Source organism: Canis lupus, chromosome 1 (genome assembly GCF_003254725.2).
Source record: "Canis lupus dingo isolate Sandy chromosome 1, ASM325472v2, whole genome shotgun sequence".
NCBI classification, from domain to species: Eukaryota; Metazoa; Chordata; class Mammalia; order Carnivora; family Canidae; genus Canis; species Canis lupus.
Window position 1 is genome coordinate 121,938,593 of NC_064243.1, and position 27,426 is coordinate 121,966,018.

General features: G+C 64.0%; 2 protein-coding genes across 20 annotated transcripts in view; one reads left to right on the forward strand and one right to left on the reverse strand.

Moving 5' to 3' along the window:
- On the reverse strand, positions 1-26,788 carry PLEKHF1 (pleckstrin homology and FYVE domain containing 1). 19 transcript variants are annotated; one of them, XM_025425283.3, is made up of 5 exons: positions 14,664-14,884; positions 14,246-14,316; positions 8,069-8,195; positions 7,299-7,538; positions 4,405-5,833 (listed from the first exon to the last, which is right to left on the reverse strand). In XM_025425283.3, the coding sequence occupies exons 4-5, from the start codon at positions 7,520-7,522 to the stop codon at positions 4,969-4,971; spliced, it is 1,089 nt and encodes a 362-aa protein (XP_025281068.1). In that variant the 5' UTR covers positions 7,523-7,538; positions 8,069-8,195; positions 14,246-14,316; positions 14,664-14,884; the 3' UTR covers positions 4,405-4,968. The 19 variants fall into 19 exon arrangements, 15 of the variants coding, with proteins under 15 accessions (XP_025281068.1, XP_025281075.1, XP_048952164.1 ...); XR_003127161.3 differs by lacking the exons at positions 4,405-5,833; positions 7,299-7,538; positions 14,246-14,316; positions 14,664-14,884 and adding exons at positions 1-151; positions 2,522-2,608; positions 12,322-12,395; XR_003127160.3 differs by lacking the exons at positions 4,405-5,833; positions 7,299-7,538; positions 14,246-14,316; positions 14,664-14,884 and adding exons at positions 1,406-1,529; positions 2,522-2,608; positions 12,322-12,395.
- C1H19orf12 (chromosome 1 C19orf12 homolog) overlaps positions 1-27,426 on the forward strand; it is a 79,186-nt gene that overhangs the window by 17,538 nt on the left and 34,222 nt on the right. The window lies entirely within an intron of this gene.

Here is a 27,426-nt window from a genome sequence, read left to right on the forward strand (position 1 = left end):
CCCCTGCAGCACCTCCTCCCTCCAGCACCTCCCTGCTCCCAGCACCTTCACAGGTTCCCCAACCCAGAAGCTCTCCAAACCTCGTGCTTCTGGGGTCCTCATGGCACCTTCATCAGGACTGGTCATTAAATGAGTTTCTGGTGCCCTCCCCCTACAAGTTCCAAGCTTCTGAGCACGGCCTGGTCTTTCTGGTGCCCACTAAGCTCTGCCTCATTAGGGCACAGGCCCCCTGTCATCCAGGACATTCCAAGGCATCTGGGAGCTCTGTGCTAGGAATTGGGAGTAGAGACCAGTCTCCCCCGCTTTTTTTTTTTTATTATTTCAGGCAGGAAACAGCAGGGGGTGAGCGCCTGAAGGAGGAACGAGTGCACAGGAAAGCCCCAGGCGCCCCCCAGCCCGTGAACCCCCTCCAGCAGGGGGGCAAGGAGGTGGGAGCCCAACCGGGTACCAGGGTGAGGACGTGAGTGCAGAACAGAAGGGCGTGGGGAGCCGGGGCAGGTCCCGGGGGAGGGGGATGACTGCATCCGGCCCTGCCGGGCTTCCTCTCGCCCAGCGCCTCTGCCTGACTCCTCTCTTAGACCAGCTCCAGCTCCAGCCTGTGGCTAGCTGGGCCCCAGGCCGAGAGGGTTCCTCTAGTTCTGGGGCAGGGGCTCCAGGAGGCTTGGGTGGGATGCAAAGGAAAGCATTTTGGCATTTGAAGAATGTTGGCAGTTTGCAAACTGCATAAAGCTTCCTTGTGTAACACAAAGGAGAGCGTGTGTGTGACCGTGTGCCCACCGGTGTGTGTGGGGTTCCCAAACCCTGGAAGCCTGGGCCCCACCCCTGGCTGTGGCTGTGGGCGGGGTGTGGGGGTCCCGTGGAGCCCCACTGTGTGGAGACATCGGGCAGCACCAGCGCCGAGTCTGGCCACGGGCACCCCACCCCCACCCCGCTTCCCTCCCAGCTTGGGAGCTGCTCCTGGGGCTCGGGCTCGGAACATCTGGCAGGACCCCCTACAGAGACACTCCAGGGATTGAAATTTCCCCTTGTTTTTGCCCAGAAATGTCTGGCTTGGTCTCCCCCCAGCCCTCGTCTCTCCCTCCCTGCCCACCAGCCCGCCTGCTTTCAGCATCGGAACATTCCAGTCAGAGCCGGGCTCTGTGGTGGTGACGGGAGCCAGCAGGAGCGGGGACGCCGGGAGGGACACGGGACAGGACTCGGGCCACAGCCTCTCCCTGGCACCGACCCTGCCCCGTGAGTGTCAGGTGCACCTGCCCCAGGGGCCTCGGCCTCCCAGTGGTGCCTCCTGGATTTTCATCTCAATTCCGGACTTGAGCCCCACCGTCACCCTCTATTCCTCCCTTCCCGGCTGCTCCAGAGCCAGGGGGACCGAGGGGGGGGGTAGCAGGAAGGCGGGGGGCAGGCTGGGAGGGGTGGGAGGGGTGTGCGTGTGTGCTCACTGTCGCTGTCGGGCAGGAAGGCCTCTACCTCGAGGGGCGTGGCCAGGCCCGGCTCTGGGGCCCCAGTGCTCCAAGGCTCCCCACTTGGGCCTGGGTTGCGGAGGAGGGCACAGGAGGGTGGGGACAGGCAAGGGGAGGGTCAGGGCCCCCCAGCGTCTGGCTCAAAGGTGCAGGTGCAGGTGCCAACGGAGGCAGGACCAGCTGGTTAGGGGAAGCCGGCGGGGTCAGCTCGGGACCCAGGGCCTTTGAGGGCGCCATGACCCCAGCCGACCCCCCACAACTCGGGGAAGTTCCAAGGCCACCCTGCAGGAGGGGCGTCTGTGGAACCCACTGAGTTGCGGGGCTGCCGGCGAATGATGAGCGAGGGGCCCCCAGCCCTCAAGCAGCCCGGCCTCGAAGGCCCACCCAGGCCCCTCATGAAACACGGAGGGTGGGAGCCGGAGCAGGGCAGCAGGTGCCCTGGGGGGCAGATGGGGCGGCCACGCCGGCCCGGGCAGCAGGGAGGCTGCGGGGTGCAGGTGGCGGTGGCGCTGGGGTGCACAGGCCGGGCCAGAGGCGGCAGGCAAAGGCCGAGGCGGGTTCAGCGTCAGCAAGTCACTGGGACAAGCCCGGGGCCGGAGTCCCTCCTGCAGCCGCAGCCTGCACCCCGAGTGCCGCCCCAGGCACGGGGGTCCTGCAGTGTGCAGGGGGCCGACCCGTGGAGGGCAGCCTGGGCGCGGAGAGGGCCGGGGGCGCCCGGTGTGAAGCCCCGGGACCCGGAGGCGGCCTCCCTGCCCGCAGGCCTCGGGAGGCCCCTTCCTGCAGTCCTGGGGGCGTCGCGGGCCCGCGGAAGTGGGTGCCTGGTGCCGGATCCCGGCTGAGAATGGGGTCAGCCCTGCCCTCACGCCGGGCGGGGGCTGCCTCCCTGCAGCCTCTTCCTGGCTGAGTCCCCAAGAGCAGGCCCGGCGGCGCCCAGAGAGCTGGGGGGGCACTTCCTGCCCCTGCGGCCAGGGTCTGGGGGAGGGGCTGCTCCCCACCCTCCCAGGGGGAGGCGCAAGGGCCATTTCCTTACCCCGACCTCTGCCCCAAGGGCCCGACCTCACCTCCTACTTGATTCACTCGGTCAATCCACAAACCTCCAGTGGCAGCGACAGGCGGGACAGGAAACAGGGAGAGCCCGAGCCGCAGTCCTGTGGAGAGCACTGTCCTCTCTGGCAAAGTCCTGCCCTCCTGGAGCTCGACCACACCTCCCCTCCTCCAGGAAGCCCTCCCGGATCGCATGACTGTTCTGGGACCTGTGGCCACTGGCTTTGCCTGTCCCTGTCAGGACTCAGGATGGCCTCGTGTACCCTGGCCCCGCCTCCCCGTCCCAGCGCCAGATGGGTCCCAGTCAGTGGCAGCCAGAGTCACCACGGGGACCCCCCGCCCCGTCATCCCGAGGGGATCAGGTTCCTCGGGTCCTGCCAGCCCCCGGCCAGGGTGCAGCGTCGGCCGCCGTCCAGGACAGGGGAGCGGCCAGGCCTGCCGGAGGAGTGGGGACAGCCACGGCTGCCGTCCATCACCCTCCACCGCGGGCCTCCGTGGCCTCCGGGGCCCGGTTCCCCTCCCGGGGATCCTCGGGGTCTGGGGTGGCCGTCAGCCGCTCCCTCTGCACACAGCCATCAGGGCCGGGGCCTGAAACCAAAGAGCACACTTGCTGCCTGCGGAAGGTTCTAGAGGCTTCTGGGATGTCTGAACTGGCCCCACCACCCGTCTGGCCGCAGCCCAGCCCCACTGCTCCGGGACACATGGACTCCTCTCCCCAGGGCCTTTGCACTGCCGTTCCCTGGTCAGGAGCGCCGCCTCCCCTCGTCCTCACCCCTGCGGGGCACTGGCCTGTGGAGTGCGCCCCCCGCCTGCCCTCGGCGTCACGCCCCGTCCCTGTCCCTGGCGTGGCCCCACCTGCTCCTGGGCCTGCCTGACTCCTCCGCCAGGCGAGACACCCTAAGAGGGGGGACCGTGCGCGTCTCACCCGCACCGTGTCCCCCCAGGCAGGCACAGAGCAGCGAGCCCACATGATTGAGGGCCCCCGAGGGTCGCTGGCCACGAGCCCTGGAGTCCTCGCAGCCCCCGATACCGTGGCCCCAGGAGGCAGCGCCCGTCCTGCAGTCCTGGGCGGGGGGACAAGGGGAGCAGCTCCAGGGGTCCGGTGGGGAGGGCATGGCTCGGGCCACCTGCCCTGCACGGAGGGTCTTGTGCTCTGGGCCCCGCGCACGTCCCTGTGTGGCAGGTCCCTGTCGAGGAGCCGGAGGGGCCCCCCAGCAGCCTCGGGCCGGCCTCCTTCCCTCCCCGTCCTCAGGCTGCCCGGCGCCTCCCCCTCTCCCAGGCACCGGAGGCTCCAGGAGAGCGGCTGTGACCCGGGGCCCAGCGGCCGGGCTGGGTTTCGGCACCTGCCACGTGGCCTGGGGACGCTCTCCTGGCCCTGAGTCGCTACTTGAGCAGACGGCGACCTTGCCCTCGTCCCCTCTGCCCCGGCGGGCTCTGGCCCAGGCCCTCCAGGCGGCCATCCAAGGACCCACGGCCCGTAGCCAGCTGCGGGACGGGCCCCGGGAGGCGGGCGTTCAAGGCCCAGCCCCGACACGCTCGCTCTGAGCGAGGCCAGTCGCCGCCCACTCCACGGCGCCGTCCCCGGGGCAGGCTGGGGGGAGGCCGCAGGGGCAGCGTTGACCCGGGAAGGCCCGGGGGAGCTGGACGAGGGGCTCCGTTTGCTCCCTGCCCTTCTGTTTAGACGACTCACGCCAGGAGCACGGGGCTGCGGGGGCCGGGCGGTGGTCAGAGCCCCAGGTGGGCCCAGGTGGACGGGACACGTGCTCGGGGACCACGGGTGTGGCATCGTGTCCGACCCTCTGGGCCGCCAGTGTTTCCAGGGGCGCCCGGCGTGGCGGGATGGCTCACCTGCCAGGATTTCGGCCCCTGAGGAGCCGTGACTGAGGCGAGACCACACGAGTCAATGAACGTTCTTTTTATTGTGACGGCAGAGCCTGGGCAGGGGTCCCGTCACTTGCCAGGAGGGGTCCTAACAGAGAACGCTGCTTTCCCGGGCACGGGGACGGATGAGGGCAGGACTGAGGGGGGCCAGAGCCCTGGACGCCCGGGCAGGGGCGAGATGGGGCCGGAGGCTGGGCCCCACGGCTGGAGGGCAGGCTCTGGGCCGGCGAGGGGCCAGCCAGGCGGGCACGGGCACCGCAAGGGGCGGGGGCCCACCCGGTCTCCAAGGCCCCGGCCCTCCCGCGGGTGTGTGCGTCTGGGAGGCAGGCGCAGGGCTGCAGGGCCTCAGCGGCCCCCTCCCGTCCCGTCTTCCCTCTGGTCCTGGAAGGTGCTGGCGTTGTCTGGCTCCAGGGGTCACCTGGGGCCGCAGGTGAGAAAAGGCACGAGTTCCCAGGAGGCCAAGGCGAAAGGGAATCCCCCGAGGCGCCAGAGGAGGGTGCCCGTGCCCGGCACAAAGGCCCCGGGGCCGATCCCAGCGCCCCGCCGCCGTCTCGGGGCACCCGGGGGCCCGCCTGGCGGCCGCTCAGCCATGAAAGGCTGACCAGGACACGCCCGAGGCGTAGAACTCCACGCGGCTGGGCCAGTCGCCGTCCCCTCCGCCCTCCTTGTCCTCGTCGGAGTCCTCGTCGTCCCCACTGGAGGCCCCGCACTCGGCCCCCCCCAGGTAGGCCCGCGGCTGCCCCGGGGCGCCCCCGCCGCCCGGCCCGCCCCCCTCCTCCTCCTCCTCGCGCTTCCGCGCCGCCAGCTCGCGGTAGCAGAGGCTGCACACCCGCAGGGGCTTGGGCGACAGGCGCGGCAGCAGGAAGCGCTCCCGGGAGCACTCGGCGCAGACCACGAAGCCGCACTTGCGGCAGTGGTGGCGCCGCGTGAGGGCGGAGAAGCGCGTCTGCGTGCAGCGCATGCAGATGTCCGTGGCCTTGTCGGGGATCCAGGGCGCCGCGTGCTCCGTGCTGGGCGGGCGGCCCGTGGCCAGCAGCTGCCGCCGCACGCACTCCTCGATGTGGCTGATCCACTCCTGGCGCTCCGTGGTGGAGGCGGCCGACACCACGAACGACTTCTTGGCCGTCTTGATCATCCAGCGGTTCTTGGCCTGCAGGGTCTCGGGCAGCGGCTCGAGCGTCACCTCCTCCAGCGGGATGATGTGCTGGCCGCGGTACTTGCGCTTGCTGAGCACGATGCTGCCGTACACCAGGATGTCGTTGAAGAGGAAGAAGATGCGCGGCTTGGCCTTCTTGCGGCACTCCTTGGTGAGCACGCCCTCGCCCAGCAGCACGCGGCCCGGCAGCGCCAGCGGCTGCCCCGACGCCCCGAAGCAGCTCTCCACCGCGGCGATGCGCTGGCTGTTGATCTCCGTGTTGGCCAGGTAATCCACCATCGTCGCCGGCGGCCTGGCGGGGGCCGGGGGGTCAGCGGGGGGCTCGGGCCCACACCCCGCCCGGGCCCCCCGCGCGCTGACCCGCCGCGCGTCACCCCCGGCGGCCACCCAACCGCACACGCGCCGCCCTGGAGGCCACAGGCCAACCTGGGGGACCACGGGGAAGCCCCTGGAGGCCGGGGGGGTGGGGCTTGGCGCCCCACGGGGCCTGGGAGCCCGGCGAGGACACGACTGCACGCTGCCCGCCCAAGGGCAGGGGTTTGGAGGGCCTCCCCGGGCAGGAGGCTGCGGGCGCGCGTGCGGGACGGTGAGGGCCAGGCAACAGGTGTTGCACCCCTCGGCCACCGCGGACTGCGCCACCCTCACAGGCCTGCAAGCCGCTCCCTCGGCCTGGGGCTCAGGGGTCACCCCTGCCGGCGCCCCAGGCACCCCGCGCCGAGCGACTACCTTATGGATCCTCACACCAGCCCTCGGAGGCAGAGCCGCCTGCTGCCGGGGGAAACTGAGGCTCTGTGGGTAAGCAGGGGGCTCGGGGCCTTCCTCCATGGACTGTGAGGCCCCCTCCGTCCCCCTCTGCCAAGCACGAAAACTTGGTGGCCCAGATCTCACCCAGGCCCCTCTGCTCCGGCCACACACCCTCCCGGTGACCCCCCAGACTCACACCCGCCCCCCAAATACCCTGACTCCCCAGTCCAGGCCTCCAGCCCTGGCCTCTCTGCACCGACGTCCACCTGCCCACACGACCTCCCACCTGCTCATGGGAGAAGCTCCTCAAATTCAACAAGCCCAACACAAAGCCCGCCTTTCCCTCCAGCTCTTCTTTTCCATGAACAGAACCACTGCTCACCTGTTGGTTCAAGCCCCAAATCCAGGAACATCCTTGAACCTCCTCCTTCCTGTACCCCCAACACTCAACCCATGAGCAAGCTGCACCATTTTTTTTTTTTAATATTTAATTTATTTGCTCATGAGAGACTCAGGCTCCCTGCAGGGAGCCCAATGCGGGACTCGATCCCAGGACCCCGGGGTCGCACCCTGAGCCGAAGGCGGACGCTCACCCGCTGAGCCCCCAGGCGCCCCAGCTCCACAGTTTTATCCCCCACACCCCGTCTCACCAGGCAGCTACACACTGAAGCAACAGCAAGGTGCCATCACGTCGTCCCTCGCCGGCTCCTTCCTGTGACTGGGCTCTGGGTTCTCATCGCCCCCCAGAAAGGCCCTGCGACAGCCCCAGCTCAGGGAGCCTCCCCTAACCCTGCACAGGGTCAGCAAACTGGGGCCCGAGGGCCGCATCTGGCCCACAGCCTATTTTTGTAAATAAAGTTTTATTGCAACACAGCCGTACCCTTTCAGCTACCCGGGTCCCTGGCGGCGTTCGTGCTGCCGCGGCGGACACAGCCCCGGCCGCGAAGCCTAGGATGCCCCCTGGCCTCTACGGAAAACGCTTGCCGGCGTCGTTCTCCAAGACGTTACCCTACTTTGTGTTTCTCTCCACGGGACTTCGGAGGGCCGAGCGTCTTCTTGTCTCTCTGGGGTTCCTATCTCCCGCCCCGGGTTCCAAGCTCCGGGAGACCAGGGGCCCTTTCTCGGTCACTAGAGCAGCCCCGGTGCTGGGACGGGGCGAGCACAGGCGTCCCGGGAGTCGGGAGTCGCTAGTGAGCGGAGGAGCCTTTGCAAAGCTGCCCGAGGGCGCGCTGTGCATGAGTCAGCTCGGACTCCTGAAGAGGAAGCAGGTGAGAGCTGAGCTCACCGCCGCCTCCGTGCGCCCGGCCACGCAGATCACACATTTCTGGGTCACCACGCTGCAGTTCTCTAAGTCAGACGGCTTGTGGGAAGCCAGAGCGGGGCCCAGGGTGCAGGCTGCATGCATTCATTGCACAAGAGGGGTGCTGGGGGCCCCCCGAGTCACATGCCACTTGCCCCCTTCAGACCACAGGCATCCTGAGGAGTGCTGCCCCTGCTGCCTTATGTAAGAACCACTACTTTTAGGTTGCTGATCTTGGCCGTGTGTTGCAAACCTAGCTGATTATTGGCCCCTGGGCTGGGGGCTGGGGGCTGGGACGGGCCGGCTGAGGGCTCCCTGGGGGGGAGGGGGGCTCAGGGCGCAGCACAGGGACGCAGCCAAGAGCAGGGGATTGGCGACCTGCAGCCCAGCTGAGAGACGCCTAGCACGGGGCGGGGGATGGGACGGGGCACCCGGCCGGGCGGCTCGCACCCGGGGCGGCCGTCGGCACCTACGACCACTCACCCAGTCCACGCGGCTCAAGACGGAGTGAGCACAGACGTCACAGGCCGAGCGGAAAAAGCAACCTGCCAAACGGTATGTGACAGCGTCCGTGTCGACATCACACGTCTCAAGTGTTCAAGAACTCGACCTACGAGTGAAGACGGAAAGGATGGAACTTCACACTCATGAGGGTGGCGACCATCAAAAAAAAGAAAAAAAACACCCAAAAACCCCAAATAACAAAAACCCCAGGCAGTAATAACAGGTGTTGGGGAGGATGCGGAGAAGTCGAAGCCCCGTGGGCTCCCGGTGGGAACTACAAGGGGTGCGGTGCAGGGTGCAGAGGCTCCGCGGGAGGGGATGAGCACAGAAACCATGCGGCCCCGGGATTCCAATCCTGGGGGTCTCCCCACAGGACCAAAAGCAGGGCCTCCAGGCCGGGGGGCACATTGTGTTCACGGGGCAATCGCCGCAGCAGCCGAGCCGTACCAGGAACCCACACGTCCATCGGCGGACGGAAGGCTGAGCAAAATGTGCAAACGGAGGAGTAATCAGCCCTAAAAGGAAGGCGGCTCTGACCCCTCCTGTCACCACACGGAGGAACCCCGAAGACGCTGACGCTCAGTGGGATAAGCCGGCCGCAGTGGGACAGGTTGGGTCCCCTCCCCTGCGGCATCACACGCAGCCAAAGGCAGGGGCACAGGTAGAAAGGTGGCTGCAGGCCTCGGGGGGATGGGGAAGAAGGGCTGTGACGTCATAGGGCAGAGGCGTCCTACGCCCAGGCCGAGGACTCGCGGGATGTCTCACTGGGTGACACACACTTCACCCCCTACGAACGGTGAAGGCCACTGGACCCCAATGATGGACCCAGCACAGTCGGGAGAGGCTGGCCGGGGAGGGCACCTGGAGGGCACCAGCCACGGGCAGGGGCGCGTGCGACTCCACCTTCATCTACCACGTTCTGTTGCTTTTCTTTAAAACAAGCAGCAGCAAAGGGACAGATTCCCAGGACGGCAACTCCAGGAGGCGGGAACGCGGGCTTGGGCGACTCCCTCTCCTCGTAGGAGGAAGGTGTCCGCCGCCGGCTGGGGCTCCACCCGTGAGACTTGCACTGGGTCGCTCGGCGGGGCCCCCCGGACCGCGGTGTCCGGGCACAGGGACACAGGAGATGCCGGGAGGGGGCCCCGAGGACGGATGCCGCTTGTTCCCTCCGGGCGCACCTGCGGGGCCAGCTGCCTGGCGGAACCGGCCGGAAACCCAATCTTGGGGCTACAGGCCGAGGCTTGACACATCTGGCACGGAGGCGGGCGGGCTCTGCGCCGAGGGAGACGGCCCCCCATCCGGCCTGCGGGGTCCGGTGAGCAAGAGAGGCCAGCCCGCCCAGGTCCCCGCTCGGATCCGAGGGGCCCAGGTGGGCGGCACGGAGGACGCGCACAGCAGCACCCGGGGAGCGGAGAGGTTTAGGCAAGAGAGGGCCCACAACACCGCCTCCTTGTCCCTTGTGGGGGGCCGGGACCCCCGCGCCAGGGGCCCTGCTACCTGGCCCCAGTGGCAGCGTTGAGACCCTCTGCAGGCCCCAAGGGTCCCAGGCCAGCTGCTGGCCCGGGAAGGCCGGGATCTGTGCAGGGGAGCTGGGCTCTGAGCCGATCGCATATGCGGATTGGGGTACCCAGAGGCTCTGCTGCCCCTCTCCCCCCCAGGAGCCTCGGGCGGGTCCCCACTGGGGGGAGAGCTGCCCCCGCCCCCGTGTGCCCACCCTTCCCACGCCCGTCACTTCACCCTGGTTGATGCGGCCTGGTGATTCGTCTTGTAAATGCAGCAGCCCCGCGCCCAAGCAGATGGGGAGTCCTGCTTTTGTTGCTCTCCCCAAAGAGGTGAGCCTCCCTCCTTGGGGACACAGGCTGATCCCACTGTCCCTGGGGCGGCCTGCCTCGGGTGCCTGCGGTGCGGTGCCCCGCCCGGGGCTGGCGGGGGGCGGACTTTGCGGAAGGGTCGGTGTGTGGCGCAGGGAAATGAATACACCTGCTTTCTGGGGGAGGGCTTGGGAGGCTGCCAGGCTCCTGGGTGGACCCCAGACACAGGGGATCCCCCCGAGGGGGCTGACGGTGCCCCGCGAACACTGGGTCTCGGAGCCGTGCCCCAAGCACTGCGGGGTGGCTTCGGTCCTGGGCCTCGCGGCGGAGGCTTCGCACGCCAGCTACAGCGGGGCCGGCAGGTGCGCGTCCAGTCTGACCCCTGCCCACTTTTCTAAATCCAGTTCCCTGGGACACGGCAACAGAGACTGGCTGGCAAAGCCTAAAATATTTACCACTGGGCCCCTTACAGGAAAGGTTTGCAGATCCCCGGTCTACACCCCCGAGGCGGCAAATGGGAGAGGGCCCGGGGATGCGCCCCGGGGGACCCTGTTCTCTCCTGTCCTCCGCTCAGAAGCAGCCTGTGTGGTTCAGAGCGATGTCTGCCCCGCCCCCGCCCCCGCCCCCGCCCCCGGGAACCCTGGAGAGCAGGACCTCGGCGGGGCACCCAGGGCCACCCTCTGTTAGACCTACAGCTGGGGACACTGCTTATCGAGAGGGGGCTCCCCAGCCGGGGTCAGAAGCCTGGAGTCAGGACGCGGCCCCTGTACCGTCCTTTGGCCTCTCTGCTTGGGGCCAGGCTGACGCACGGCCTCCCCCCTTCCCTGCAGCCCCAGGCCCCACCGAGCTCCCACACCTGCCGGGTTTCGCCTTCCTAATATGGCCTGGAAGCCCCGTCGTGCGCCCCCCACGGTCCTACCGGGCTGGCACCAGCTTAGGGCAAAGCAGCAGAGCCCAGCCCCCAGCCGTCCTGCAGACTTCCCCGCAGGACAGGCCACTTCTGAGCGAGTGCGGGAGGCCGAGGGCGGGTCAGCTGGCCGGCGGGGAGGGGGGGGTCAGGCAAGGCCGCCAGGAAGTAACCTTACACCAACCTGGCGGAACGGGAAGAGCCAGTCCTGCAAAGCCCGGAGAGGGGGGGAGAATGTTTTGGGCCTTGGGAACAGCTCCAGAGCCGTGGCGCGGCCACAGAGGAAGGAGCGAGGTGCAGGAGGTAACACGGAAGGGGCCAGCAGAGGCCACGCTTGAGGGGCCTTGGGCCCAGGCGGGGATCTGGGTTTCTGTCCAAGGGCAGTCGGAGGGCGCCACGACCCAAGGGCCCCTCCTTCCAGAGGCATCGACCCCGTGTCCCCCCCTCCCCGCCGCGCTTCCCGGAGGCCCTTCTCCACGAAGAAGCTGGGAGTGAGGAAAGTGAGCCACAGGTGCTCTTGGCCCGGAGCGGGAAGGAGGCGAGGCTGCGCCCGGCAGAAGCCCCCCAGGGGAGGTTCCACCTCCCTCATCAAAATTGCTGCCCGAGGGCCCAGCTCCAGGAGGGCTGCTCCCGACCCAAGACAGAATCCGGAATCCTCAGGACACCCGGGGGCTCCGTGGTGGAGCGTCTGCCTTTGGCCCAGGGTGTGACCCCGGGGTCCCAGGACCGAGTCCCGCCTCGGGCTCCCTGCATGGAGCCTGCTCCTCCCTCTGCCTGTCTCTGCTCCTCTCTCTGTGTGTCTCATGAATAAATAAAATCTTAAAAAAAGAAAAAAGAATCGGAAATCCTCTAGTCCAGAGGGCAGCTCCCGCCCTCTGAACGCCCGACCCCTGCTGCACCCGACCCAGGGGTCCCTCGGGGGTCCGGGCAGGCCCCTAGCCCAGCCGGGCGCCTCAGGCCCTTGGCAGCCCCAGGGCTGACGTGTGCAGGACACGGGCCGAGGGCAGTCACCTCCCGCCTGCACAGACCCCAGTGGAAACTATGCGCGGAGCAGCCCGGGCTAAGGGGAAGCGGCGCCGCAGTGACCCCGGCAGGGCCCGGCCTCCCCCGCCCCCGGCTCCCCCCCGCGGGGCTGACAGCCTTGCTCGGAGGCACCAGCGTCCCCCTGGCCCCGCGGAGGTCGGGTCCGGGCGCCTCCCAACTTTGGGGTCTCGGAGCCCTCCTCTTCCCACCAGCGGCCCGGCTGAGGGCACCGCTGCCCTGCGTAACCCGTCGGGGTTCGGGGGCACCTGCGGCCTCGGGCCCGGAGAGGGGTCCCGCCGGCCCCCACGCCCCCCCCGGTTGGCACAAGCCCGAGGCCGCGGGGCCAGGATGCTCCCCCCAAGCCCCACACGGTCCCGCGCCCCCGCGCCCCGGGGCGGAGCCCAGAGCCGGGCCGAGGACCCAGGCCCCGGGGCCGCGTCAGCCCGGGACCCCCCGCCCCCGCCCCCTCCCGCCCGCCCGCCCGGCCCTACCTCCGCCGCGGGGCCCTGCGCGCCGAGCCAGCCGCGCTCCGCTCCGGGTCTGCGCCCCGCCCGCCCCGGCCGCCTCCCCGCGGACACGCCCCGGACACGCCCCGGACACGCCCCCGCCGGCCCAGCCAATCGGGCTCCCGGACCGCGGGGGCGGGGCCTGGGCGCGACCTCGAGCCCGCGGCGGGACGTGCGCGCAGCCCCAGCGCCCCAGGCCGGGCCCCCCCGGACCCGGACGCACTGACCCTGCGGGAGACCCCGGGCTGCCCCAGGGCGACCCCGAGAGGCCCCCCCGCTGCGCCCCCCGCACCCCGGCTGCTCCCCGGGGCTGCTGCTCCAGGGTGACTCCCCCGGGTGCCCCCCTGCACCCCCTCACCCTGGCTGCTCCCAGGGCTGCTGCTCCAGGGTGACCCCGAGAGGCCCCTCCACTGCGTCCCCCGCACCCCGGCTGCTCCCAGGGCTGCTGCTCCAGGGTGACCCCGAGAGGCCCCTCCACTGCGTCCCCCGCACCCCGGCTGCTCCCAGGGCTGCTGCTCCAGGGAGACCCCGAGAGGCCCCCCCACTGCGTCCCCCGCACCCCGGCTGCTCCCAGGGCTGCTGCTCCAGGGTGACTCCCCCGGGTCCCCCCTGCCCCCTGGTCCCCTGCTGTACGCACCCCACACCCAGGCTGCTCGCCCTGCGCTGGAGAGGGTGCTCACGGGACCCCGAGGGCAGCGGGGGTGTCACCGCCGGCGCGACTGCCTGGGGGGCTCCCTGCTGCCGGCTGCCAGTCTTCCCTCAGCAACTACTGTAGGTTTCCGCGTGTGACAAACCGACAAACCGGCAGCGTTTAATCCTTTTTACATTTTAACCTTATCACGGGACCTTTGAAACCTGAGCGGAGCCTGAAGGAGAATCGGGTTTGGTGGACGAGGCTCCTCATGTGCTGCGTCCCCACCCAGGCCCTCCCGCCTCCTGGGACAGGGAAGGAAGTTCAAGTCCTCGCCCCTCCAGGAGGCCTGCCCAGCCTCCCTCTGGTCACCCCACTCCCCGCACTTCATCTCCCACGTCCTCTTCCTCTTCCTCAAAACCCCAAGGCGGTCCCACCTCTGGGCCTTTGCACGTCCCTCCCCCCTACACCTTCCTGGGATGGCTACACCTTTGGCTCTGGGGTCCCGGCCCTCGCTCCCCGGCCCTCGGGCAGCTCCGCACCCCGACCCCCACCCCGCGCGACCTCACCCAGGTGTACAGTGTGTACATCTTACCCGCTCACTTGCTTAGTGCCCAGGGCTTGTCCCCCCAGCTGGGCAGGGAGCCCCCGGCCGCCCTGTACTCCTCTCCCTCCGTGCGTCCAGCGCTAGAGCGAGGCCAGGCTCCCTAGACGCGTGCAGAAGGGCAGGCCCCGGGCGCTTCGGAGAGGAGCCGGCTGGGCCACGCGGTGTCCACGGGCGGGGAGGCAGGAGCCAGAGATGCTCTGGGCTGGAGGCTGGAGGCTGGAGCCAGGGGGCCTGAGCCCGGCAGCGGTGGGGGTGCGGCCGGCGGGCACAGCCCGTGAGGAGGGGATGGAGGGGATGTGCCCCTCCAGGCCTGGGGTACAGCCAGGGGTGCGGCCGGCAGGCGGACTAAGGAGGGAAGGGGATGAGGCAGGGGAGGAGAAGGGCCGGCGGGAGAGGCCGGAGAGGGAAGGGGTGGAGGTGGCCGGCGGGGAGGGCCGCTCCCACCCTCCCTGCGGTTAGCTCCGCACGGGGACAGGCCGTGGCCTCACAGAGCCCCCCGACTCTCAGGGAGAGCTTTCACGTTTGGATCAGGATTTTCACCTTCTGGTAAATCAGAGGATCAGAAAACACGGTCCCCGGTCTCCGGGTGGAACTGTCCCCTTCAGATTGGGCACGTGACCCCATCCGCGACAGTCCCCACCCTGTCCGTGGGTCCCTCTGCCCCACTTTACCCTCTTAGGTGCTTCCGGATGAATAAGCACCCGCAGTGCTGAGTCCCGATGGGGCAGCCGGGCCTCTGTACCTGCAGAGGGGAGACCAGGCCCAAGGACCAGGGGCCGACTCAGACCCAGGGAGGCCGGTGGGGACCCTGACACCCCGGGAAACGTCGCCCCGAGGGTACACACTGCCTGTTGCCAGGGGCCAGGGGCTAGGGGCCGGGGGCCAGGGGGTGGCACTGGAGGGGGACAGTGTTCCGCGACCGCCTCCATGCCAGGTCCCCCACTTCCCTGGCAAGAGGGACTTCGGGGGAAGGAAGGCCCTGGCTGCGGTGCAGTGGCTTCGGGAGGAGGGCCGTCCCGTGTGCGACTGCACCCCGCCACCGAGCCCTGCGCCTGGCACGGAGCAGGTGGCCAGAGGGAGGACGCGTACCCGTCGGCCCTGGAGCTGAGAGGGGTCAGTACCCCCGGGGGCTGGTCTCCCCGCTGGCCCAGGACCCTCCGGGGCCTCAGTGTCCTCCTGGTCCCTGGTTCCAGCGCCGCCATCCCCGTCGCCTCCGGCTGGAGCTCTGGGAAGTGCCCTGCGGCTGTGGGGAGGCTGCTGGTCCGCCTGTCCTGTCTGTCAGTCCATCCGCCCCTTCCCAGCAGGGACCAGCTGTGGGCGGACAGACCTGGGCGGAGGCCCGCGCTCCTGCAAGTACGAGGAAAAACTCGTGACTCCGGGAAAGGCAGAGGGTGACTCAGCCAAGCCACAAGCTGTGGAAAAAATGAGCTCTCCCCGAGGGTTTGGTTTTGTTTTGTTTTTTTAAATTTGCACTTCGGGTAAGAAGAACTTTCGGAGGGAAGCTGCCTTCCAGACTTCAGGGAGCAGGTTTTCTTCGGGGGGCTGCCGAGGCTCGGGATGTTAGGTTGGGAGTTCGGGCAATCACCCCGGTGGAAAATGCCAGAAATGCGTGTTGGATCTTCCTCTTAAGTTTGGTCTAAGCGCCAAGCGCTGTGGCTGCGTCGTCCGTAGTAGCTGATCTCTGCTCGGACTAGGCCGGACTAGGCCCGTCGTTCCCCGCATTGAGCTTGGGAAAGGGAGGCGGACTCGGACTCGAAGCATTTGGGGCAAAGGATCAAGACCAAGGGAAATGTGGCAGCAGGAGGGCGGGGAGGCAAATGGGGCAGAGTAGTGACAGGTGACGACTCCAGGTCAGGGGTCGGCAGATTTTGTCCTGAACAGGGTCAAATAGCCCAGACCTGGCAAGCAAGCGGCGCTGCGGTGCACAGAGCAGCCTGGCTGGGGCGGCGGCCCGTGGGCAAGCTTCCCTCAGCGCCGCCGACGTGACCGCCCGTGTGTTGTGAAACATTATTTTCCTTTTTTTCCAGCCGCTTAAAAATATAAAAGCCATTGTTCGCTGACGGGTCACGCGAAAACAGGCCACCGGCTGGGGTTGGCCCACCCCCGACTTGACATGTCCCTCGGACGGTTCTTCCGACCCTTGTGCTCTCCTGAGAGTGTTCAAAACGGAAGGTTGGGGGAACAAATAAAGAAAAAAAGCGAAACAGCGGTTGTCCTACTTATCACGGGCAGGTCGTGGACTCGACCTCAAATTGGGTCGCTGGCCACCACTCTGCACGCGGCTTGCTTTATCAAGGACGCGCCTGAGGCTAAGTGTGCAAGCCGTGGAGGCGGGGGACGCCGGGGACGATTCCTCCTGGAATGGCTCTGAGATTGGCTTTGCAGGAGGAGCCCCTGAGAGGTTTGGAAACTGATGTCACAGGAAGATCTCTCAAGATTGCAATTTTTTTTTTTAATGGGAAGGATTGTTGGAGTTTGGGTTGCTGCAGGATCGGATTGAAACCGAGAGGGAACCTCCGGTCTCCCGTGGGCAGGACAGCCGTGGCCCCCTCCTCCACGCCCCGGCCCGGCCCCGCAGTGTCAATATTTGCTGGGTGTGCGCTTGCCCGTGTTTGTCCTTCCGAGTCTGCACATCCTTGTCGTGTTTGCGGGCGCCGTCCTGCCTGTTTCCCATCCCGGGTGTCCCCGTGAGGCTCTGACCAGGCCAAAGGGGAAAACGAGAACCGTGAGAAAGGCTGCCCTTCGACAAAGGCTTCAGATGCAGGAAATGAATGTCGCCCCTGAAGAGAATCTTCAGGATGGCCAAGGCTCACCGACGCCCTCGGAGACGTGAGGCCGCGCGGCCCCGGCAGCCCCGGGTGACAAGGCTCCCTCTCGGGCGTTCATTCCTTCGGCAGCTCCCGGGCGCCGCGGCCGAGCGGGGTGTGCAGAGGCGCCCGCGTCGGGAGGCTCCCTGGAGCAGGGCAGACCTGGGCAAGCCTCGCGATTCCCCAGGAGCGGGGCCGCTCGCCCAGAGCACAGGGCACAGGGCGTCCCGGGTGACAACTGTCTGTGTTGGATGACATGTCTGGGAGCAGAGTTTTGGCGCCAGAAAGTCAGCCTTTGGGGCCTGGCAGGCAGGGAACTCTTGCTCTGCTGCATTTACGTCAAGAACAGGAAGTTTAGGGACCAGGAGCCTCCGAGAAACTTATCCTTGGACATTATTGTGTTTGTGCAAAGGGATATACGCTCACACTGATTCGTCATGGCTCCGCTTACAACAGGGAAGTCATGGCCCAACCCCAATCCCCAGCGCAGGCGGCTACCTAGGTCAGGGCACGTGCACACGGTGGCCGGGCTGCCCCGGCGACAGGGAAGGAGGCAGGTCTCCACGGGCTGAGGTGGAAGGATTTCCAAGACCTACGGAGCAGGAGAAGTTTAAGATGCAAAAGCGTGCACGCACGTGTGACCTCCTGTGCGGGTGTGAAAACTATTGCAGGCACAGCTCACGGGCAACTGGTCCCAGCGGTGGCCTCCGGAAGGGCAAAGGGAGGTGCGGACCGACGCTGGGGGGACCCACACTCGTACCCTTGTCTGCCTCCCCTGCACCCTCGCGGCTGAGCCTGCGTGATCAGCGGAGACCGTGGAAACGCCCGTGCGTGACTTCCCAGGCGCCTGCCTTGCTCTCGTGATCACTGGCACGAGGGGGAGACACCCCTTGGTGCCGAGGCTGCCCAGCAGCCCCATGGAGGACGCGAGGCCTCCCGCCGGCGCCAGCACCACGCGGGGGCTTGTCCGGGCCCAGGGAGGCCGCGGGGCCCCACCACATGGGGTCTTGCCTGCAGCCCCCTGGGCGGCCTTGGGGCAGAAGGATCCAGCTGAGCTCCCCCAGCTCCCGACCCGCAGATGCCCCATGACCTGCCTATTATCTCAAGCCACCAAATTTTGAGATAATTTCTTATGTGAACAGATAACTTCCCATCCTTTTATTTCCTTTAGCCTTTGTGCCTGTGCGTCTGTGCACGTCCAAATGGTGGTGGTGGTGGTGGTGATGCTCGTCGTCGTAATCTTGGTCGTAATCCAGTGCACACCATGGACTGTGCATTCAGGGATAATCTCCGGCGGGTCGAAGCGGGTTGCAGAGGTGGGAGCCAGTGCAGGGCAATGAGACCTGGCCCAAGGGGGCTCCACGTGAGTGCTCAGCGAAGGGGAGGAGGACTCGAGTGACTTCCAGGGGTGCTGGGGGGGGGAGGGCGGCCCACGTGCAGAGCTTGAGCAGCGCTTGGGTGCAGAAGTTTCACACTAGCTGCCTGCAGGCTCACAGACCCTCTCTGTTTGGCCAGCACGCTGAATTTTAAAATCTGAACTTGAAAAAAATAAAAAATAAAATAATAAAATGAACTCGACACCCACCAGAATTGCCAAAATCACAAATGTTGACGATGTCAAGTGTTGCATATGTGGCTGGAGGGAGCGTAAACGGATGCAACTATTTCAGAAAACCATTTGGCAGAGTCTCCTGGGCTCAACCTCTGCGACCCTGTGGCCCAGACGTTCTACTCCTCAGTGTTTATCTCCGAGAGGAATGAGAGCACGGGCCCACCAAGGTAAGTGTGCAAGAATGCTACACGCTTGTCATTCATAACAGTAATTAATCCAAGCCAAAGAGGGATGCGTTGAAACAGGTGACAGGGAGGGAGTCCGTCTTGTGGGACTGAGTCCCTGACCCGTGGGATCTGATGCCGTCTCCAGGTAGGTTGTGGCAGAATAGAGTAGGATCGTAGGACGCCCAGCTGGTGGCCGAGAACCGCTTGGATGTGGGGGGAAGCCCCATCCATTGCAACCTGACGCACACACCTGATGCCCCCCGACCCCCCCCACCGGCTGCACGGGGGTGGGTGGCCCAGGCGGATGGCTCGGCTCCCTCCCTCCGTGCCGACACCCTGCTGCGTCCACGTGCTCCCGCCAACGGCTGAGCATCCAGGGTGCTGGTACGGGTCTAATCCCGTGAGAAGTGGGCCTCTCGGGCCAGGTCTTACTTTGGGCTGTTTTCACAAGTGATAGACGGGGAGGTTAGAAAGGAAACAGTGACTTGTGACCCCCCTGGAGGCTGGAAGTCTGAGATCAGGGTGCTAGCGTGGTGGGGTTCCGGTGAGAGCCCTCTTCCGGGTTCTAGACCGTCATCGGTTCCTTGAACCCTCCCATGAGGGAGAGGGCGCAGGCTGGCTCTCTGGCCTGTTCTCATGAGGGCCCTAATCCCGTTCCTATGAGGGCCCCACCTTCAGGACCTTGTCCCTCCCGAAGGACCAAACCTTATCACCTTGGGATTAGGCCTCCATGCACGCATTTTGGAGGGGACACACTCAGTTCATGTCGGGCTCCGCGGGCTCAGGGATTCCCCGTTGGCCCGGCCGAAGCGTTCCTGGAGCTGCTCTGCAGCTTGAGACTCTTTCTCCCCCAATCTTCCGTCTCCCCCTCTTTCTGGGTGTCCCACCGCAGAGCCGTCTGCAGGCTCTCCCCTACCTTTCCTGGAAACCTCTTCTTTATCCTTCACGGGTCTTCCCTCCAACTCAGGCGCCCCCCGTCTTGGTGTCTGCTTCTTGGAAGACCCCAAGTAGACACGGATACGCCGGTAGTACTCCCGCCACCCAAGGCCGCAACCTCCAGACACCTTTAATGTCTCCAGACTCCCTGCCTCTGCACTTTCCCAAACCCTCATCTCTCTCCTCCTCTCCAACTGAAGAAATGGAAGAGCTCTAATTCACCTAGCAAAATTTTCTTTTTCCTTTTTTGATTAAAAATTTAATTTTCTTTTTTAGTTTTCCATTTTATTTTTTAATTTTTTAAAAAAGATTTTATTTACTTATTCATGAAAGACACAGAGAGGCAGAGACACAGGCAGAGGGAGAAGCAGGGTCCATGCAGGGAGCCCGACGTGGGACTCGATCCCGGGACTCCAGGATCACGCCCTGGGCCAAAGGCGGCGCTAAACCGCTGAGCCACCCAGGGATCCCCAAATTTTTCATTTTATTGTTTAATTATCATTGACATATAACATTGTTAGCTTCAGGTGTCCAACATAATGATTCGATATTTATATATGTCGTGATCCCCGCACTAAGCCGCCCTTGTTTATTTTTGCTTTTGTTGCCTTCGTTTTTGGCATCAGATACAAAAAAAAAAAAAATCAACAAAACTGATATCAAGGAGCTCAGCACCCGTGTTTCCTTCAGGACTCTCATGGTTTCAGGATTTACAGTCAAGTCCTTAATCCATTTTGAGTTAATTGCTGTTGATAGTGTGAGGTCACGGTCCAGTTTCCTTCTCTCGCACGTGCCCGTCCGGTTTCCAACCCCATTTATTAAAGAGGCTGTCTTTTCCCCGTCGTATTTCTCGGCTTCTTTGTTGTAAAATAACTGATCATGTACGTGTGGGTTCATTTCTGCGCTCTCGATTCCGTTCCACCCAGCTGCGTGTCTCTTTTTAGGCCGGCACCATACTCTTTTGGTGACTGTGGTTCCGTAATGTAGTTTGAAATCAGGGAGTATGATGCCCCAGCTCTGTTCCTCCTTCCCGAGATTGCTTTGGCTATTGGAAGTTTTCTTGAAAACAAAAATCGTCACCTCCTTCATGATGTGCTCTATTCCTGTTTCTTGAGACAAACTCTGGCAGCATCTTCAAAAGCCATCTCATCGAACTTCTCTGCTTAGACTCCATAAAGAGGATGTGGAAGGAAAAAAAAAAAAAGAGGATGAAGAAGGACAGTGTTCCTAACAAATGGTGCTGGAATAATTAGATGTCCGAATGCAAAATAAAAAATAAAAAAAAAAAAAGAACTTCCAGCCACTTCCAGCTATATCTCATATCTTATGTAGACATTTACTAACAGTGGATTGGTGATTTAAACATAAGCCATCAAACTCATCAAACTGTTAGGAGAAAACATTGGGGAATATCTCTGAGCTTGGGTGAAGCAAGGAGTCCTCAGATAGATACCAGAAGCATGATCCAGAAAGGAAAAAAAAAATGAAAAATTGGACTTTACCAAAATCAAGTTCTTGTTCTGTGAGATACACTTTTAAATAAAGAGAAAAGCAAAAAAAAAAAAAAAAAAAAAAAAGAGAAAAGCCACAGGCCAGGGGTGTGTAGTTGCAAATCACACATCTGACAAAGGGATAAATATTCAGTGTATATAAAGAACTCCCAAAACTGGACCGAAAGAGAACTGTCCGATTTTTAAAAGGTCAAAATAGTTCAGTAGATGCTTTACCAAAGGAGGTTTAGGGACGGCAAGTAAGCAGTGAGAAATGCTCCATGCCGTTAGGCAGTAGGGAAAGCAAATGGAAACCATCCTGAGAAGCCACTAGGCCCCCCTCTGAATGGCTTTGGGGACCAGACCCAACAGACGGCAATACCGGGTGCTGGCGAGGTTGTCATGACCGAAGCGTTCACACTTGGCTCCGAGGAGTGCAAAATGGCCCAACCGTGGGACGGACAGGTCCACAGTGTCTGGGGAAGTTAAGCGTGCTCCCACCGTACGGCCCGGCAAGCTCACGGGCGCGTCCTCGGAGAAATAGAGACTTTCGTCCACACCAGACCTGTTAACAGGACCGCACAGAGGAAGGCCTGACCGGCCCTGTAGCTGGTCAGGTGTGGGGTTGACTGCACCGGAGCAACATGAGGCCGACTTAGGGGTGATGGGTGTGCTTTTGTGAAACTAGAAGTCAATTAAAAAATAACCACGAGTCTTAGTAAAATACACAGCTATGTCATCTGTGATTTAGGATCTCCGAGCACACAGAGCACTTCCCACATTTGTTCTTTGCACGATTGCCAATTATTTTCGAATTTGTGTGTGTGTGTGTGTTTCAAAAGTTTAATGTATTAGATTTAAAAAAAAAAAAGGTAAAGTCTGGGAGTTGGGAATTAGTGGCCATCTAGGTACTAAAGAAAATCACGCTGGCAACACCTGGGGGCTCAGCCGTTGAGTGTCTAACTTCGGCTCAGGGCGTGACCCCGGGTCCCGGGATCGAGTCTCGCATCAGTTCCCCACGGGGAGCCTGCTTCTCCCTCTGCCTGTGTCTCTGCCTCTCTGTGTGTCTCTCATGAATAAATAAATAAAATCTTTAAAAAAAGAAAAGAAAAGAAAATCATGCTGGAAAACTTCCAAGTTACCTATTGTTAGTGAGGAGGAAAAAAAAAAGCGGGCTCAGTCTTCCGTTGTGGCCAGAGGCCTTAGGGAAAGGGCCCCCTTCCATTCTGCTAGGAATTCTTCAGTCATTTCCTGACTGGGAAGCGGGGTAGGAACTTCCCTTCCCCTGGGGAAGCCACTGGGGGGCATTTCCCAGGTACAGAGCCGCGGCCTCCGTCCCCAACCCCAGCAAGCAGGACTCGGAATAAATAAAAACGAGTCAGCAAGAATGAAAGACACGTGCCATCAACCACAGCAGCAGCAACGCACAGCTCCGCCGCGCCAAGTGCAATCAAGTACAACTAGAAAGATCCAGAACAGAACAATTCAAACCCCAGCTAGGCCCGGAGACCTTCGCTCCCACGCTCCGGAATCCTGGGGGAAAGGAGCAGTGCCTGAGGCTGCGGAGCCCCCGCCCCAAGCCCCAGCCTGTAAGGGGGGCCGGGGTCGGGGACCGCGGGACGTAACCCCGCATCCCAGGCGGACAGGCCGGGTCCTGAGCGGCTTGGGGGAGAGATGGGCCCCCGCGCCCCCACGGTCCCCTGGAGGTACGGGACAATCACGTCACAGCGCTCCCACTTCCTGCCCCGGGTCCCCTGACACCTGCCACATCTGCCCGGCTAGCTCCCGGATTTCCTTTGCTTGCAACGAAATACATGTCTAGGCCCCAGAGGCAGAAACTGTGCTGACCCCAGAAGGTGAGCACCCCGCTGCGCCCGGGACTGGGTGCCCCCGCCTGCCTGGGCCTCCCAGCACCCCTGCTCCCCATCCTGGGAGGGCAGCGCCTCTTTGGAACCCAGGGCTCTTGCCTGGAGTCTGTGGCCAGGCCCCTGCGGGGACGGCGGGGCGACCGATGTCCACCAAACGGCGGACACTGCCCCCCCCACCCCCCCCCGAGCCCCCTCACCAGGCTGGGGCAGCTCAGGCGGCCGGAGAGCTTCCCACCACCGAGGTCAGGGTTGTGAGGAGCCTGTGGGCGAGTGTGTGCGGGAACAGAACTGGAAAATACTGACCGTAAAACCAACAGACCAAAAATAATGGCAACAAAACGTCCCAAACGCTTCATCAAATTAAATCTCAAGGTTTAAAAAAAACAAGCAGAGCAGCCCCCAGAGGCCTACCTTGAAGTGCCTCCCTCATCCCCTCTCCTCCCCCAGCCAGACACCTGCAGCTCTTCCCTGATTGGCCTCCGCCGTGCAGGCTTTTAAGTCTTAAAATTTTTTGATTTTTAATTTTATTTTAAAAAATATTTATTTACTTATTTATATTTAAATTCGATTTGCCAACATGTAACACCCAGTGCTCATCCCATCAAGTGCCCTCCTCGGTGCCCGTCCCCGATCACCCCAACCCCCCACCCACCTCCCCTTCTGCAGCCCTTTGTTTCCCAGAGTCAGGAGTCTCTCGTGGTCTGTCTCCCTCTCTAATTTTTCCCACTCAGTTCCCCTCTTTTCCCCTATAATCCCTTTCACTCTTTCTTATATTCCCCAGATGAGTGAGACCATATAATGTTTGTCCTTCTCTGACTGACTCACTTCACTCAGCATCATACCCTCCAGGTCCATCCACGTCGAAGCAAATGGTGGGTATTTGTCGTTCCTAATGGCTGAGGAATATCCCACTGTCTACACAGACCACAGCTTCTCTATCCATCACCTGTCGATGGACACCGAGGCCCCTTCCACAGTTTGGCTATTGTGGACATTGCTGCTGTGAACATCGGGGTGCGGGTGTCCCGGCGTCTCCCTGCATCTGTATCTTTGGGGTAAGTCCCCAGCAGTGCAATTGCTGGGTCGTAGGGCAGGTCTATTTTTAACTCTTTGAGGAACCTCCACACAGTCCTCCAGAGTGGCTGCCCCAGGTCACATTCCCACCGACAGTGCAGAGGGTTCCCCTTTCCCCGCATCCTCTCCAACATGTGTGGTTTCCTGTCCTGTTAAGTGTCGCCCTTCTCACCGGTGTGAGGCGGGGTCTCATTGTGCGATGTCTCCCCTACCCAGAGCAGCTTCCGCACTCATGCAACCCCCCCAAACACCATGCAGCCCGAAAGCCTGTAGCCTCAGCCGGAGCTGGGCGTCCTGAGCGCCTGGAGCTCAGGGGACTGAGTGCGACCTTACAGACTGAACTTGCAGCTTCCTGGAGGAAGGGATCTGCCCCCTCAGGCTGTGGGCGTTAGTGCAGCTGAGCCTAGGGGGCCGCTGAGCGTCATGGGGGCAGCGGAGGGTCAGGGGGGCAGGGGAGGTTCAGGGGGGCAGGGGAGCCTCAGGGGGCAGGGGAGGGTCAGGGGGCAGCGGAGCTCAGAGCACAAAGGCAGCCGCGCTGCGTCCTGAGCGCGAGGACTGGGGAACACGTATGCCCCGTGGAGAACCTGGGGGCTCGGTTTCCCTCCTGCGGTGCGGAAGCTGCAGAGCCCTGAGCCCTCCCCTCCGCACCCCTCCCTGGCGCCAGCAAGGGTCGCACAGGTCGCACGGCCCCGCTGCAGTCCGCGTCCACTAGGGCCGGGCTCCCCCGGCCAGAGGGTGTCGGACCATCTAGAGCCCAAGCGTCCGGCTGTGTCACCCGCTCCCCGACTTCACCATGGCCTGTGACCCCGCAGTGCCGCCGCTGACCCCCGCGGCAGGTGTGCCCCCGAGCCGGGGCGTCCCTCCAACATCGCAGCACACGCCGAGCGGCCTGCTCACCGCCCGAGTAGCACAGCAGAGGCGAGGGACAGCCGGGCCGCAGAGTGCCGGCAGCACAGGCCCCCCCGACGGGATGCGGCCGGCCCACGCGTGGGCTGCTGCTGGGAGGCCGCGTCCCCCTGCCTGGCCCTCGGGAAGGCCTCCCCCAGGGTCGGAGCCCCCGTGTCCTGTCTGGGTGGCGGGCCCAGCGGCCTCTGCGGGGCGGGTGTCCCCCCTGCGGCCTCCTTCCTGGGTGGGGGTGGCCCTGCCTGCGGCTCCTTCCAGGGCCTCCGGGGCCTCACAGCGCCTCTGGGTCCCGTGTCCATGCCTGGCCGGCGGCCTCCTCGCACGTCTGGATTCTGGCTGCTTTCTGGAACTCTCTTCCGTGGGAGTTCCACCTGGGAGAGGCAGCCTCCGGCCTCGGGGGACTGGCCGCCCAGCACGAGGCGCCCCTGATGCCCGGGCGGCCTGGGTCGCTGCTCCGCAGCTCAGCCTCCTGACCTGGGACAAAGGCCCCGAGGACCTCGTGTGTGCTCACACGTGTGGTCGCCGTGGGTGTGTCTTGAAGCGCGGGGAGCTCGAGGCAGCCGCCTCCCGTGCAGCCACGCACACGGGAGCTGGTTTCTGCGGGAGGAGCCCCGGGACTCCAGAGCCTGGTGTGGGGCTGCCATTTACGGGGCCGTTTCCCTGCGAGTCTCGTGCCGCAGGAGGGAGCCCCACGGCCCCACCCGGGTCTGTGGCGCGTGCAGGGCCTTCTGATCTGGGGCGGGGGGGGGGGTGGATCCCGTAACGGGAGTCACTCTTCATCAGAGAGAAATTTTAAAAAGGGAAAGTGACGTGTCCTGCAGGAGTGGGGTCAAGCTCCGTGAGCGCTCGTGTCCCATCGAAGCCGACGCATGTTCTTGGGGCCGACGCAGCCCGGGTCACGGCGGTCGGGCGGCCGCGTCCCTGGTCAAGCACCGTGTGGTCGCGCGGTGGGACACCCTCTGCGTAACGGGCGCCTCTTGTTTCTGGGTCGCAAGAGTCTGCTTTGCAAAAATATGCAACTGTGTTATCAATTTTCTGAACCCACTGAAATTCAAGTCGTTCTCTCCCGAAACGCCTGGCGTGTCGTTATCCTGGTTGATGTTCTTCGACTGTTGTCTGGTCTGTCCCAGGTTTTCTTGATGATTTGTTCATTTTATCAAAAAGAGACACCATTTATTTATTTATTAAAGATTTTACTTATTTATTCATCAGAGATGCACAGAGAGAGAGGCAGAGACGCAGGCAGGGGGAGAAGCAGGACCCTGCAGGAAGCCCGACGCGGGACTCGATCCTGGGACTCTAGAACCACGCCCTGGGCTGAAGGCAGATGCTTAACCACTGAGCCACCCCGGGATCCAAAATGAGACTTTTTTTTTTATATTTTTATTTATTCATGATAGTCACACAGAGAGAGAGAGAGAGAGAGAGAGAGAGACAGGCAGAGGGAGAAGCAGGCTCCATGCACCGGGAGCCCGACGTGGGATTCGATCCCGGGTCTCCAGGATCGCGCCCTGGGCCAAAGGCAGGCACCAAACCGCTGCGCCACCCAGGATCCCAAAATGAGACATTTTTTAAAACGTATGTTACCTTGAGTTCTATTCCTTGATGCTAATATCATTACCCCCCCCCCCCACACACACACACAGTGTCAGTGTTTGCTAAACAATCCTCGGGCACACGAATGTGGCCCAAACAGTCTGTTCCATGACGTGAAATTGCGTGTCATCTGCGGCGTGCGCGTAGGTGCCTTTCTCACCTAAAAGCACCGCCTTCCTGCCGCTCTCCCCCGGGGCTCCACAGAACCCAGAGCCCGGGAGAAAAGTCTCCCGAAAGCGCCCGTCTCGGGGGCGACCCGAACAGACCCCACGGCGTCCGAGCCGCACACGCGTGACTGACGAGCGGCCGGAGCCTGGGGCCTTGGTCGGGACAGTTGGCCAGGGGGGGTGCCCCGGGCCCCGGCAGGAGGTGCAGGCGGCCCGCGTCCCCGTGGAGGTGGCACCGTGACACGGGGAGGGGGGCTCGTCCTGCTAGACGGAGGCTGACGCAGGCCACCTGCATGCAAACCTCGGCCGGCCACCTGCCCCACGAGCCCTGAGCCCCGCCTTACCTGCGGCGGCTTCCTCGGTTCCCCTCTGAGTCTGTCCCTGCCGGGGTGCAAGTCCCAGCCGCCACCCTCAGGCTCCCGGGGCCACCTTCAAACCTGTTGGGGGACCCGAGGTACCGGGGCCCACGGGGAACCGCAGTCTGGATACCTGAGAGGACGGCTCCGGGCCTGGGGGGGCGAGGCTCCGAGGAAACGCCCGGGAGGCACGCGGGGCGGTGGAGCCAGGCTTCCACACTCCCCTCTGTCCGTCTGTCCGGGGCCTTAGCAGGGGTGGGGGGTGGGGGCGGACCTTCTCCCCACCCCTGTCTCCCGGCGCTGGGCTCCTCCCTCCTCCCCCTCCCACCTCTGTGTGTCCAGGTTTCTGTTTTCCGACCGTCCAGATCCAGCACACGTGGTGACGGGTCACTGCGTGACTCAGACAGAGAAGCCTTCCCCCGGGAGCTGTGGGGAGAGGGAGGGAGAGACGGGGTGGGGGGGAGAGCCTGGGGGGAGGGGGAGCGGGGGAGGGGAGGGAACAGTCGGGGGAGGGGGAGAGCCTGGGGGGAGGGGGAGAGATGGGGGAAGGGGAGCAGGGGAGGGGAGGGAACAGTCGGGGGAGGGGGAGAGACGGGGAGGGGGAGAGATGGGGAGGGGGAGAGATGGGGAGGGGGAGCGGGGGAGGGGAGGGAAGAGTCGGGGGAGGGGGAGAGCCTGGGGGGGAGGGGGAGAGATGGGGAGGGGGAGAGACAGGGAGGGGGAGAGATGGGGGAGGGGGAGCGGGGGAGGGGAGGGAAGAGTCGGGGGAGTGGGGAGATGGGAGGAGGGGAAGAGAAGGGGCGAGGGGGAGAGACAGGGTGGGGTGGGGAGGGGGAGAGGGATTTGGGAAGAGGCTTTTCCCTCCTGGGTCCTGGG

Excerpts from the sequence above, each read along its gene's own strand:
- PLEKHF1 (XM_025425290.3), bottom strand. The coding sequence starts at position 7,522 with ATGCACAGCGCGCCCTCGGGCAGCTTTGCAAAGGCTCCTCCGCTCACT. Across the intron at positions 5,834-7,298 it reads CCCGTGGAGAGAAACACAAA|GCCGCCGGCGACGATGGTGG; the intron begins GTAGGGTAACGT and ends GGCCCCCGCCAG.